Here is a 14,700-nt window from a genome sequence, read left to right as displayed (position 1 = left end):
AATGTGGGACCGCGTAAAGCGAGGGTTGACTGTATTATTAATGAATTGTATTGCTCATTTTGCACACACAAACATTAATTCAATCAAAAAGACTTTCAGTAATAAACAAAAATGAATCTTTTGTACATAAGAGAAATGACGCTGTTTACACGATTGTGCACATCGTCTGAACGTTGGTGGGCCGTTCAAACCCGTCGAAATTCGAGTTTCCGCAGTCAAAACTTTTAAATGTTTTTTTTTTGTGTGTTCAAATAGAAAACGTCGAATTAAAAACTCGCGAAATTTGAGAAGCTACTGTACGACATTTAACCCTTCAATATGTCTTCAAAGAGACCATGAAGCAGAGAAAGTGGTGCTAGTGCTTCCAAGCGTAAGCACAAGTCACTATCTATCCAGGAAAAGGGTGAATTTCCATGGTCCGGAAATTTCCATGGTCCGGCACCAGTCAGGTCCCGAGGTTGCCGGACTAGAGAGGTACAACCTGTACTACACAGTTTTGGAAGAAAGTTTTCCTGATGAGATGATTCATTTCTCTGGGCACCTCTCAAAACTAAAGAAAGATCTTTCATCACCTCAGATGATGTTGGAGTAAATTCGAGGATTGGATATTGTTGAAGTGTTTCCAAATGTTGAAATAGCATTGAGAATTTACCTGACATAGCCAGCAGCAAACACAGAAGGAGAACATTCATTTTCAGTTATCAAGCGTGTGAAAAAGAGATTACGTTCTTCTGTTTCCCAAGACAGACTCAGCGACCTTTCTATTCTCACCATTGAATCAGATATTACCCAAACACTTAACTTTGAACATGTTATAAATGAATTTGCTCGCAGCAAAGCACGTAAGAGAGCTGCCAAATGATTTTTTTTTCTTCACATTACTGTACTTGGATAGGCGTATCATTATGTTATTCTACTGCGTGATATAATAGTCACATGTTCTTCTGGTTCACTTCACTTGTTTTATTGCTTTTTTTTTTTGACAATTAGTTTCATTCATCCAATACAGAGAACAAAAAGCCTCACAGAAAGTTTGGTTTTGCCAAAAAATATCTTTAGATTACAGATATCTCATATCATAAATAATAATAATGGAAGCCCCTCGAAATCGAGGATGGCCTGCCCAAGGGTCAGCTGGGCGTGAATTTGTTTAAGGTGTAGAAACTGTCGCCAACACAACAACCACACCCTAAGTTAATGAGCTGCATGACCCAGTGTCAGGGAATAGTCCGAGAAGACCGGACAACTCGCCAACTGCACTGGCGAACCATTACCCCAGAATACGATCCGCAAATCGATTAACATCCAGGTTCCCAATTACTGCTGGGTAGACAGAGGCAAATGGCATAAAGAAACTTGGCCATAGTTTCACCCTGCCCGAGGATTGAACTCGGGTCCGCTCGCTTGCGAGACGAGGATGCTGACCATTACACCACAGGTTGCCACATATCTCATATCATATACCAATTAAGATGACCTTACCATTCATTGCACTCCCCTTCAGAAGGCAGGATTTGCAGCCTCAAAGGACCTTGACCTCTACACCCCGATTGACGTTCCAGAACATGCGCCTTTTCGCTGCATTGTTTGAATGACCAGTGTGGGTTATCAGGTTCCAGTGTGATTATTTGCCTGTCACGCCACACGCTCGGCCAAAGGGAAGCTTCCTGAATGTAAGTACTGTACCTACTTTTGTTTGTTTAATTTTCATTGTTTGTCAATTTTATCATGTTGTATCAAAGTAATATTGCTAAAAGTAGTGTAGTATTACTGGATAATAATGCTATGATTATGTTATAAATGTATTTATTTGTGAAATAATTAATATTTTATGCATTACTTGCTCTACCAAACACAAAGACAGCCAGACAGCCTGGCGACCGACTGCGTGTGTGTTGCCAAGCACTTTTTATGAAAAATAATGGAAATAAAATATTATAAATTAATTGTTTAATAAGTATTATGATCAGTAAATATATGCATTACTGGTCATCCCAGACACAAAGGCATGCAGAAAATGGGCGCTAAGTGCGTAGTGACCACGAGTGTCAGCTGTCAAAACAACACCATCCCCTTATATCCCTTGCCACTGCTGCCCCAGGAAAGTTTCTAGAGGGTCATTATATAGTTTTTCTAGCTTCTTTTTGATTGTTTTATAATTTAAAAATGTTAAAAATTATTTTTGGAAAAGTTGAGTTTTCTTGATTTACCCCAGCGTGGGTGATACAGCCAGCGGCACCCTAGCCCGGGGTGTAGGGGTTATTTTAAAAAATTCCCAGGAGAGCAGGCCCATGACCCCCTAGAAGGTACATCTTTGAATCCATCCCATTAAGTGCCACATTTATAATGGCCTAGGGCCCCACAAACTCTTAATCCGGCCCTGCAAATATTGGCCAATAATTTGTTATTGTTGTATTTTTCATATGGGGGTAGGATAGTGCCTTGATAAGTCATAATCTGGGATAACTTAGCAAGGCCAGAGCCCCATACGTGTCGAGTTATCAAGGTTTTACTGGTAAAATTCTGATACATACCTAAAAAGAATTGTCTTCCAAGTCTGTCCATGTAGAAAATGGTCCACAAATTAGCAGGCAGGGGAGCTACAGAAGTGATGAGAGTATTGATAAGAGCTTTTTGGTCTATTGCTGGTTTATCAGAATCGCAAGAACTTGGGGTAACAGTGGAGTTTCCATGGTAGTGGGCCAGATTACACACACTGACCTGCGAGTAAGCATGGAAATGGGAGGTAAAGTACTGCTCTGTTCATTATGGAAATGTCAAATGGCCCTACCCTCTTTCTCTCTTCTTGGCTTGTGATTGGCCAATTGTAAAACATATAATTAATGAAAAACTGTAGTTTGACTAAAATTTGCTTCCAGAGAGGATACGGCCACATTATCCAATCACGAAACCATATGTCATATTGCTGGACGGGGCCGAGAGTGACATTTTCACACTGAACAGACTATAGGTTATATCAAGAGGCAAGAGTAAAGCAAACAAATGATTTGGTTGTTGAGGTGGATGGGAATAATATAGCAAAGTACTACAGTTACATCTGTTTTGTAATAAGGAAAGAATGGATGATAACAATTGATGAAAGAGAACATATATATGTCCCTTGATTCTGACCAAATAGCACTATAGCATGAAAGGGATTATAAAAAACAAAAAATATAAGGTACCTCTTCATTGGGATGCTCATCATAGTATTGTTCAAGACGATTGAAAAGCTCTGGAAACCATAACCAGAGCCCATAGTACCTGTTTTAAAGTAAAGATATATTCCTTGCATAATTTGAGCCCTGCATAAGGTATTTCACGATAAAACTTTATGAAAGGTACCTACGGAAATTACTGTATATTCATTCACTCTTTCTGTAACTCCTATTCTTTTCCACTCTTTAAATTTTGTTTTATGTTCACATTTAATATCCTTCTTATGCACATGATTGTCAAATTTTATTATCTACCATATAACGAAATCTGTTATGAAAATTTCTTCATCACAACTAAAATTCATCTACTCAACTAATCCACCATATTTCTATACTGTACAGGCGTGGACCGTTATACGATGGGATTAGGGACCTAAAAAGATCATCGCTAAGCGATCGATAGTATACTGATATTAATAACTTATGAGGGAAAAGTAGGTTCCATTTCCTGAAGAGCCTAAACAGGTTTTATAAACTGCTGCTATAATGATTAAATAACATATAAATAACCCAAATAATTTATAAATAGACATAAAAAACATTAAATTTATACAAAATCCAGATTTATTTTTAGTCATTGTACCTTAAATGATAATATCATGTAAGGTACAGTAAATAATAATGGATACCCCTTGAGATCAAGGATAGCCAGTCCAAGGGCCACCTAGGCATGAATTTGTTTAAGGTGCAGAAGCTTTCACCAACACAACTATTACACCCTGAGTTAACGAGTTGCATGACCCAGTGTCAAGGAATAGTCCGAGAAGACTGGACAACTTGCCAACTGCACTGGCTAAACATTAGCCCGGAACACGATCCGCAAATCAGTTAACATCCAGGTCCCGAATTACTGCTTGGTAGACGGAGGCAAATGGCATAAAGAAACTTGTCCATATTTTCACCCTGCCCTGTACACACACATATAATGGACGTGTACAGAAGCAGGTTGCGATCCTCCAGCAGTCACTATAAGTGGCAGAAGGAGGATCACTTTTTCATAGTGACAATGTAGGAAAAGTACTGTGTGTGTGTGTGTGGCGGCCTGTGGTGTAATGGTCAGCATGCTCGCCTACCAAGCGAGTGGACCCAAGTTAGATCCCCGAGCAGGGTGAAACTATGGGCAAGTTTCTTTAAACCATTTGCCTCTGTCTACCCAGCAGTAATTGGGGACCTGGATGTTTATCAATTTACCCAGTGCAGTTGGCGAGTTGTCTGGTCTTCTCAGACTGTTCCTTGACACTGGGTCATACAACTCGTTAACTTAGTGTGTGGTTGTTGTGTTGGCGACAGCTTCTGCACCTTAAACAAATTCATGCCTAGGTGGCCCTTGGGCTGTCCATCCTCGATCTCAAGGGGTATCCATTATTTTGTGTGTGTGTGTGTGTGTGTGTGTGTTATTCCCATATTATAAGAATATGCAAGCACATATAAGTTGCAAAATATAATGTATTGTACAGTGTATCTTTCTGTACTATACTTTGAGAAGTATACAGTATTAAGAATTCCACTGAATGTCTCTCAGGAAGCAGAATCACTTAACAGAGTCAACAGTTGTCGATATATACATGTCATTGTCACACATTAATCTATAATACACAATAGTTTAGATAAAGAAATTAATAAAAATATCTTATAAAATATTTTTTTTTTATGTATTTATTAGGTTTTGCATAACGATAAATGGTGTTAATTTTTGTAAAACTGATCGATTGTATATACTGTAGATCCATTATATAACGGTCAACACCTGTACATAAATTTTAAGAAAAAGGGCCATAATAATAATTTTATACTTACCCAAACTGTATTGCAAAGTTTATCAAGAGCATAATGATGGTAACTCGTAGAAGAGAACGACCAAACAAAGCATTTGTCTGGCGAAATGTCTGATAGAAGGCCATTACAAATGACTTCCACAAACTTTGGTTTATGTCTGCCTGAATTTTTAGCCCGGAAGTGTTAATTAAAGTCACCTGAAAAAAAAAAGCACATCATTAGAGGGCTTAACACTTACGCCCCCAGTGATGTACTAAAACGCCCGACTAGTGCGCCCCGGGTGACGTACCAAGACGTGCGCCATTTCCCGTGTGACTATTTGCCTGTCACGCCACACGCTCGGCCACAGGGAAGCTTCCTGAATGTAAGTACTGTATCTACTTTTGTTTGTTTAATTTTCTTTGTTTGTCCATTTATCATGTTGTATCAAAGTAATACTGCTAAAAGTAGTGTACAAGCAGTTGTATTGTAGTGTAGTATTACTGGAAAATAATGCTAGATTATGTTACAAATGTATTTATTTGTGGAATTATTATTATTTTATGCATTACTTGCTCTACCAAACACAAAGACAGCCAGACAGCCTGGCGACCGACTGCGTGTGTTTTACCGAGCACTTTTTATGAAAAATATTGCAAATAAAACATTATAAATGAATTATTTATAGGAAATAAGAATTATGATCAGTAAATACATGTATTACTGGCCATCCCAGACACAAAGACAAGCAAAAAATGGCCGCTAAGTGAGTAGTGACCACGAGCGTCAGCTGTCAAAACAACACTGTTCCCTTATATCCCTCCCTCAGCACTGCCAGGAAGTTTCTAGATGGTCATTATATAGTTTTTCTTATTTATTTTTTATTGTTTTATCATTCAAAAAGGTTAAAAATTATTTTTGGAAAAGTTGTGATTTTTCTCGATTTACCCCAGCGTGGGGGGTACTGCCAGTGGCACCCTAACCCGGGGCTTATGGGTTAATGCTCAATTTTACAGCTGAGGGGAAGAGACAAGAATACTTTGAGAACAAATACACAAGACAAAAATATGGAAAAATAAACTGTACTTTTAAATGAAAAAATATCTAGCTAAGAAAGGCAAAATAAAGAATTAAATCTAAAATCACATATTAAAAAAGCCATAAAAGAATGGCTCAACAATCTGCCTGCTAAACATTCAAGCTTGGAACCCAAGGAAGTCCTTACTTGATGCAGGTGGGGTTAATATCAAGATCAGCCCAACTCCCTTGCTGCAGCCCTAGGGTCGCATACTCAAAAACATTTACAGGATTTGTATCTCTTTGTTTACCACGTAACTGGACTTACAGTCTCCGATCGGTATACTCAAAACAAATATTTGGCAGTGGACTCCATAAGTGAGCCCGTAATCTAGCCCATAACTTACAGCACCTAAGGAGTTGCTGAAACACGATCAACCCGGATATAGTACTGTAGTCGCTATTTCCAGATAGCATAAAAAAAATTAATAATATATGTTGTAATAATACTTGTTAGACTTGTTTTATCATAGAATAATGAAGAAAATGTTTTGTACATCAATGTACTAAAATACGATATTAACGTTTGTCTTTTTAGTTCATTTTTTTTTACAATAAGAAGAGGCTTGAGTGTTTCTATTTCTTGCAGAATGGAAGAGACGCAGCTTTTGTCTTCTTACAACTGTTTAAGTAATAGTACCAAAATATAAGATTTTTATTGTCCACATTTATGGTACAATTTTTTTTTTTATGACTGAGTAAACTTGCAGAGAGACCTTATTAATGTGGTAAAGCTGTAAATATCCTTCAGTAATGAAAGCCAATTATGAGGTCAAGTGAACATTTTTGCCAAGACTCCTTCCTTTGCTAGGACCAAGTTATAACAAGTTATTCTGCCAAGTATCCAAGAAGCACCCATGACTCAGAGTTAAATAATACCTAACCTAAAAGAGTTCATCAAACCTAATAAAAAACGGGGGTAAAAATTAAGTGGTAAAGCCTTTTTTTCTTAGAAAAAAATTATCTTCATAGGTTTTTTATCCAATACATTCAGTAGTTTTTTTTTTTTTTGCAGCAAAATTAGTGAAATGTATCTTACTCTAACAAAACCTAACCTTAACTAAGCTTACCGTACCTTATCTAATCTAACCTAATGTTACCCTACCTAACCTAACCCAAGAAAGACGGAACGCACATGACAAACAATTAAGTTCTCTAGAAAAATTTCGATTTCTTTTTTAAAAAAATACAAAGAAAGACGGAACGCACATGACAAACAATTAAGTTCTCTAGAAAAATTTCAATTTCTTTTTAAAAAAAATAAATTTGCAGAGATAACAAACTTTTTATAATCATTTCTCCAACATATCTATCAGCCAATATTGCAGTGTAAGTTGAATCATTGTATCGTGAATCATTAAAATAAAGCAATAATAATAAGATGCATTAACAGTGTGACCTTTTCATATCTTTTGTATGTTTTTTACCCTCTTTTCCCCCAAACACTAAAATTAATGAAAAATGCATACTATTTTCTTTAAATAATGTTTACGAATGCACTTTATACAATATAAATGAATAATAATATGGTCACACAAGAGGAGATGGGACGCCATTGTTTTTGTTAGTGTTTACAGCCGGGAGTCCGGGACGATGGTTCTACATAAGAAAATGAAGAAAATAAGACCCTGTAGTAAAATTAATGTAAAAAATTTAATATAGTTGTTTTAAGTAATGTTATTTAATGTTAATAAATGGAACAATAGAAGTAGCTAACCACTAATGGCAAACAAAAAAGTGAGATGGATTGGGAACAACAAAATATATGTACGTATATTAGGAAACAGCGTCATTTATCTTAAGAATATGTACAAAAGATTCATTATTGGTTATTACTGAATATGTATTTGATTGAATTAATCTTTCTATATGCGAAATGAACAATACAATTCATTAATGATACGTAGAATATTAAAACACAGCAGAGGATAAGAGACGACATTGTTGTCAGTGCTTACACCCATAATTCAGTTAACCATTTGAAACTGAAGAAAATAAGACGCTGGTTGTTGTTGAAGTAAAATGAATGTAAAAAATATGTATGTTTTAATTAATGTTATTTAACGTACAGTAGAAGTAACCACTGATATTAAAGAAAAAAGGCGAGACTGATAGTGGAACGCCAATGTATACGTGCGCACTCAAGGAAACAGTCACTTACCTTAAGAATATGAACAAAAGATTCATTATTGTTTATATTCAAATTATTCACTGTCTTGCAATGATTCCAGCAATGCAAATTATATTCTCCTAACTTTAGTCTGAGATATTATATAAGATAAAAACTGTAAGCCTAAAACCCTGGCTGGGCAGAGGGAGGGGAGGGAGGGAGGGAGCGGGAAGTGAGGCATACGTTTGACAGTTAGCGCCGAAGGTCTAGTGAAGTATTTATTTGTTTGTTTCTGTCCTTTAGATTGAGTTTTGGTTTTTGCTTATAAAATTTCATAGAAGTGACCGCGGAGAACATAATTTACATTGCTGGAATTCTTATAAGATAGTGATTAATTTGAATATAAACAAGCTATAATTTGCACTAGACATAACAAATTTAGTACCATACTCAATTTAGTACACGTCTACACTACAGGTTTGCACTTCGGTCATTTATTTCTTTTAGTATGGTGTGTGCATGTAAATGAATGAAAATAAATGAAGAAATTTATGTAAATCTACCCAAAAATAGTTGAAAAACTTTACATTATAAAATGTACTACCTACTGTACACTAATGTACTACAATTTTGATCTCTTGTGCAAAATATATGACGTTTATATTCAAATTATTCACTGTCTTGCAAGGATTTCAGCAATACAAATTCTATTCTCCTAACTTTAGTCTGTGACATTATACAGTATAGTCTTCATTTACCTGGTCAATTGAACCTGTGGAGGTCGGCGTAAAATGAGAAACGCGTAAACGAAATAACAGAACATATGGGATTAATTGAAATAGAGACTGGGCCGACCCCCAAACTACACTTTTTCTGACACAATACGTATGTTGTAGTAAAAATAACATCTTAATTTTATGATGGTATGTACACAATTAATATTTAAGAGAAAAACAGTCGCCGGTTAATGTCCATTCAAATAATGGACTCAACTCCCCCCCCCCCCTTCCAACGCTCGCTGGCTCCTCCCTCTCTGAGAAATGTTTGGGTGAAAACACTAGGTTTTTAGGTTTAGTAATAAATAATACCTCAGACTAAAGTTAGGATAATCTAATTGACATTGCTGTATTCCGTGCAAGACTGCCAATAATTTGTAAATGTCATATATTTTGCACAAAAGATAAAATTTTTGCTCTTTCTAATAAAATTCTTAAATTAGTTCTAAAATTTGTATGTCTAATGCAAATTTTAGGATGTTTATATTTAAATTAATCACCATCTTATAAGAATTCCAGCAATGTAAATTATATTCTGGCCAGGTAATTTCTATGAATTTTATGAGCTAAAAACAAATATCTTCAGTAAATAAACAAATTATACTTCACCCGCATAAATGATGAAATTTACCGCGTAATTAAAACATTTCATTCTGGCAAGGTGCAGCGTAAATGACCAAACGTGTAAACAAAAGCCGCGTAAATCCAGACTATACTGTATAAGATAAAAAATTTAAGCCTAAAACACCAAACCCTGGCTGGGTAGATGGGAGGGAAGTGACAGTGACATGTTTGACAATTGGCGCGAAGGTCTAGTGAAATATTTATTTGCTTATTTATGTTCTTCAGCTTTGCTATAGTTTGCACTAGACCAAAATTTTAGTAATCATTTAGTACATTATTTTGAGTACATGTACAGTACAGCTTTACCCTTAGGACAGTGTAGCGTGCCCAGAGAAACATTAGGCGCAAAATTTTAAATACGATGCGCCAGATTGACTCGCGCAAAATAAGAAAGATTTGCCTTAAATTAAAACATTGTCCTTAATTGTGGGTGTTGTTTTAAATCAATTATCTTAAATTGAATCGCTTTAAATCTACGTTCAACTGTATTGGACAAGTTTTTTGGATTAATTTTACACCAAAAAACTCCCTATACTGAACTGGCTGCTCACCAATTATTTGGGTAAAGAGAGGTAATACTGAAATATTATAATATCAAACTTTACAATCTACTACATTATCATAATAACTTACTGGGTATTTCTTTGGTGATTTATTGTTATTTTGAGCATATACTTTCTGTAGAACAGCAATAGTTTCGTCATGGCGGCCTCTTAGTAGTAAATACATGGGAGATTCCGGGAGCCATATTATTACTATGGCAATACTGAAAGAAAAAAGGTATTTCATGTCAAAGAATGACTCAAATGGTATAAGAGCTTCTTAGAAGGCTTAGTAAAGATAAAGATGAATATTTTTCATATGTTTTTGAAGGCTAAAAATAAAAGTACCTAGAGAAAACATTACCTATCAACTGAAGTCCATTCCCCAATTGAATAAGATGGAAGAACAGAATCCTCAAACAGTACTGATCACATATATCTTTTCATGTACTGCACAGTAATTAAGAAATACGTACACTGAATAAACTAACTGGATTCATACTTCATACCTACACAATTTCTGATTCCTACCAAAGCTACATACGCAATTTTGGACACAAACACGATCAGTATTATCAGAATACAGAAAAAACTACAGTATTATTAGAGGGACAGAATTAGGAATAATTTTTTGTTTTTCAAATGAAACGAACCTCAGCCCCATTTCGTGACCAGAGAGAAATGAAAATGTAAAAGATGAAACTGTACTGTGAGCTTGGTTTGTGTTATCTGGTTGAGGTAATAGGATGACTTGATTACCATATTGGATATAAGCCTTCAAAGATCAATGTTTTGTTAGACTAATATACAGTACAGTAATAACACCTGGTAAGGGAAACGGTCAGCACAAGAGTACCAAAGATGAACAGGTGCTCCTCTACTTAAGAACGTTCAACTTACAAACTTTCAGGGATACAAACATCATCACTGAGGGAGGTTACCTGCCAGAACAGGTGTTTAATGTGGATGAGACTGGATTATTTTGAAGAAAATTCCAGATAGAACAAACATTACCGAAGAGGAGAAGAGTGAGCCAGGTTTTAAGGCTGTATTAAAGGGTATAGCTGTACTAAATATCCATAATCTTTAAATTTTTTACAATATGTTTGCTATCTACAAGAGTAAAGTTGGACTTACAAACAAGCCTCAGGAACGTAACTCGTTCGTAAGTAGAGGAACACCTGTATAGTATAGTACCTACATTTCTTACCCTTATTCAACCCCTTCTGCATCTTCTCCTACCTAAGAACTTTTTGTTGTTTAAATATAATTTACACTTTCCTCTACTCTAATTATTGTAATCCTTCAAAATTCTACTGTACAGTATATGTTGATGTAAACTTCCTCCTGTTCTCAAACTTTTATAGTATAGTCTTGTACTTTAATATTGGTAAGCACACTGTACCCTCCTTAATTCGGATTGTCATAAATCAAATTTTGGCATTGCAAGGATTCTAGCAATGCAAATTATATTCTCCTAACTTTAGTCTCTGATATTATATAAGATAAAAACTGTAAGCCTAAAACTACCAAACCCTGGCTGTGAAGATGGAGGAGAGGGAGGGAGGGAGGGAGGGAGGGAGGGAGGGAGGTGACATTTGACAGTTGGCACCGAAGGTCAAGTGCATGTTTATTTATCAGTCCTCAAGAGTGACTAAGTTTTTCTCTTATAAAATGTCACTGAAATGACCGGGGAGAATATAATTTACATTGCTGGGATTCTTGTAAGATAGTGATTGATTTGAATATAAACATGCTATAGTTTGCACTAGACAAAATTTTTAGTACAGTAATCATTTAGTACATTATTTTGATTCATGAAGAGTACAGCTTTGCCCTTAGGACAGTGTGTACATGTAAATGAGCAAAAATAATTGAAGAAAGTTATGCATGTTGAACCAAAAATATTAGTTGAAAAACTTTATGTAGACAGACATGTGTTGTTTTGAGATTATTCATCCGAACTCTACAATAGCCGGAATTTAAATTTTCTTGGAAAATCGTTCCCAAAGCTGGAATTGTCCAGAAAATTCTAGGGATGGTGGATTTCTCAAGGTTGGAAAGAGGAAAATCAGGTGTATTTTCCGGAAATTCCAAGAAAAATTTTCCGGTCCCGGAAAATTCTGGGGATGGGGGATTTTTTTCCCCAGCTTTGAAAGATGAAATAATGCATCATTCGGAAAATTCCGGTACCCGGAAAAATTCCGGGGAAGGGAGATTTCTTTCCAGGTTCAAGAGATGATGTAATGTACAATTTCTGGAACTTCCGAGAAAATGTTCCCGGTGCCCGGAAAATTCCGGAAAGTTCCAGGGATGAGGATTTTTTTTTTTAGGCTTTGAGAGTCGTCTCGTTACCCATAAATCTCTCATTCCCAGAAGTGCTCTGCACCAATAGTTCGGGTTAACAGAGATATCACTTTTATCAGAATTTAATAAATATTATTGTAGTGTATAATGTCTCTCCAAATGCCCTGGTTTATTAACTGATCAGTTGTCTATGTGCAAATGAAGCCAATTGAAGCCATCATGTATTAATTAATTAAAAAACAGAAATAATAAAGTAAAATGTGTGTGCTGTTTAAGTGTTTTGTCACGTCACCTTACCACCTGCCTCATCAGCTCACCCCTTCCTTGTCACCTGACCTCCTGCCTCGTCACCTCACCCTTCATGAGCTCACCTCACAGTGTTACATTTATATATTACTGTATTATTTCCTTTATTATAACTGTATGTACCGGTACATTTGAAAAAGTATTTATGCTTGCACAGTACAGTGATCATAAAGATTATTTCATGTGGCAGCCAAGGAATGGCCAGGTGCAAAAACTGAACAGAATACGAACGAATAATCAAACACAAAACTTAGGAAATTTTTGAATAATGCTAAAATATTCCAAACTCAGTTAAGTTGATTTTTCGGTAATTCAAGTGATCCAGAGCCTCTTTTTTTTTAATTAATGAGGGTACAGTCATATCACTACGTAAGTCTACTATATCTTCTATTTCTGATGTTACTGATGGGTCTCTCACACTACAACATATAAAGATAGTCAATTAACAAAATAAAATAAAATGTGAAAAATTAAAAATATGTGAATGTCATTTCTTACATGAGTGAAGGAAGAGCACACACGGTGAGGAAGATTCGCCATGAGTTGTAAGAAAAGTTTGGACTCACAAAGCCAATGTCGCTGGGAATTATCACAAGACCAAATACTGTAAGAATGAGCATAAAAAAATAAATATTAATAGAGTGACACATCTATTTAATTTGGGTATTGGTTTGTGTAATTATCTGCAAATATTTTATTCATTTTCTATATGTTTTCTGAAACTTTAGTTGAAATGAATTAAAAAATTATACAATGCAGAAATGGATATGTCTGGTATATGATTTAATCAATTTGTTATAAACAAAATTTGATATTATATTCAGATAATATCAAAATATAAAATAAGCTATGTAAATACATACTTCTTCCTGGCTATTGGAAGTTTTTGGGGTTTTTGGTTTTCAGGGTTAAAAGGATACTGTGTAGAGGAAATTCCATTGTATCAAGGTCCATCAGATGTGAAACCTCCATCTAATTGATTATAAGGAGAGAGAAGTCCGATATATGGTGGTTTCACTGTATGAATAAACATACTGTGTATGAAAAGGTTGATACCGTATCTAAATAAGGACATCCAATAAATGCTACTCTGTCCAACATTCTACACAATGTATCACTAACTTAGTGGTGGTGGTGGGGTACGGCATAAACTTGGGTCATAACGGAGAGCCTCATTAACCCTTAAAACAGCAGACATCCTCAATGGACATTTTAAATTCCCTGTGTACCAATTTTGAACATATGGGAGGTAAGTAGGGAATCCTTAAGGCACAAATATAGTGAATTAAAAAAAATATAGAAACAGTAATGTACAGTAATGAGGTTTTCAATAGCACACACCTGCAACAAGAATATTCCCAACCATCCAGAATGTAGCTATGGTACTCAACGCACCACCTCGTTTGTTGGGAGGCTGAAATTCACTGACGTACGCCCATACTAAAGGGATGCTTCCACCCACACTAAGAGAGGTTAAATAAAATATAATACCTGGTACCTGTACATATTTAGCATCTTTTGTGTGAGTTCCATAAATCATTTATCTTAAAAGTTGAAACTATATTAGACACAGAACTAAGAAACACAGGAGGAAATGTAATTCAAGTATGTAACCTTGACCATGACAATAAAGATACAAAAAAAATATTAGATACTACCTGGAAACATAATACAGTGTATATATACAGTTGTATCCCTCTTAACGCGGTTTCACTTAACGCGATTTCTCATATACGCGGTGCCTCGCCAGAACCGAACTTTCACTTAACGCGGTTCATCTACTCATATACGCGGGAAGCGGCGCGGGCACGATGCGCACAAGTTCGCCCAGTCATCAAAACATTACTGAGTTCTTCACCCGCCACCCACTACAGCCGGCCCAAGTCAGTGATAGTGATAATTATATTGAGGATATGGACTTATATGGACTTTGAGGGGTTTGACAAAGAGGCCCTGTAAGCCTCTGTGGTGGATAGTGATACAAT

The 14,700-nt window shown here is 35.8% G+C and overlaps 1 protein-coding gene across 1 annotated transcript in view; it reads right to left on the bottom strand.

Annotated features, from left to right (window-relative positions):
- LOC121861528 (synaptic vesicle glycoprotein 2B-like) overlaps window positions 1-14,389 on the bottom strand; it is a 32,218-nt gene extending 17,829 nt beyond the window's left edge. Inside the window, exons 1-6 of the mRNA XM_042359361.1 lie at window positions 14,057-14,389; window positions 13,214-13,319; window positions 10,194-10,326; window positions 5,016-5,191; window positions 3,186-3,264; window positions 2,535-2,721 (exon numbers count right to left, since the gene is read on the bottom strand). Of these exons, the coding sequence (XP_042215295.1) occupies window positions 2,535-2,721; window positions 3,186-3,264; window positions 5,016-5,191; window positions 10,194-10,326; window positions 13,214-13,319; window positions 14,057-14,255 (880 nt within the window). The 5' untranslated portion in view covers window positions 14,256-14,389. The remainder of the gene's footprint in view (window positions 1-2,534; window positions 2,722-3,185; window positions 3,265-5,015; window positions 5,192-10,193; window positions 10,327-13,213; window positions 13,320-14,056) is intronic.
- Between the last annotated feature and the right edge of the window lie 311 nt (window positions 14,390-14,700).

Source organism: Homarus americanus, unplaced genomic scaffold, assembly GCF_018991925.1.
Source record: "Homarus americanus isolate GMGI-L3 unplaced genomic scaffold, GMGI_Hamer_2.0 scaffold24260, whole genome shotgun sequence".
Taxonomy (NCBI): Eukaryota; Metazoa; Arthropoda; class Malacostraca; order Decapoda; family Nephropidae; genus Homarus; species Homarus americanus.
The sequence above is the reverse complement of the archived record's forward strand: the minus strand, read 5'-3'. Positions and strand labels throughout refer to the sequence as shown.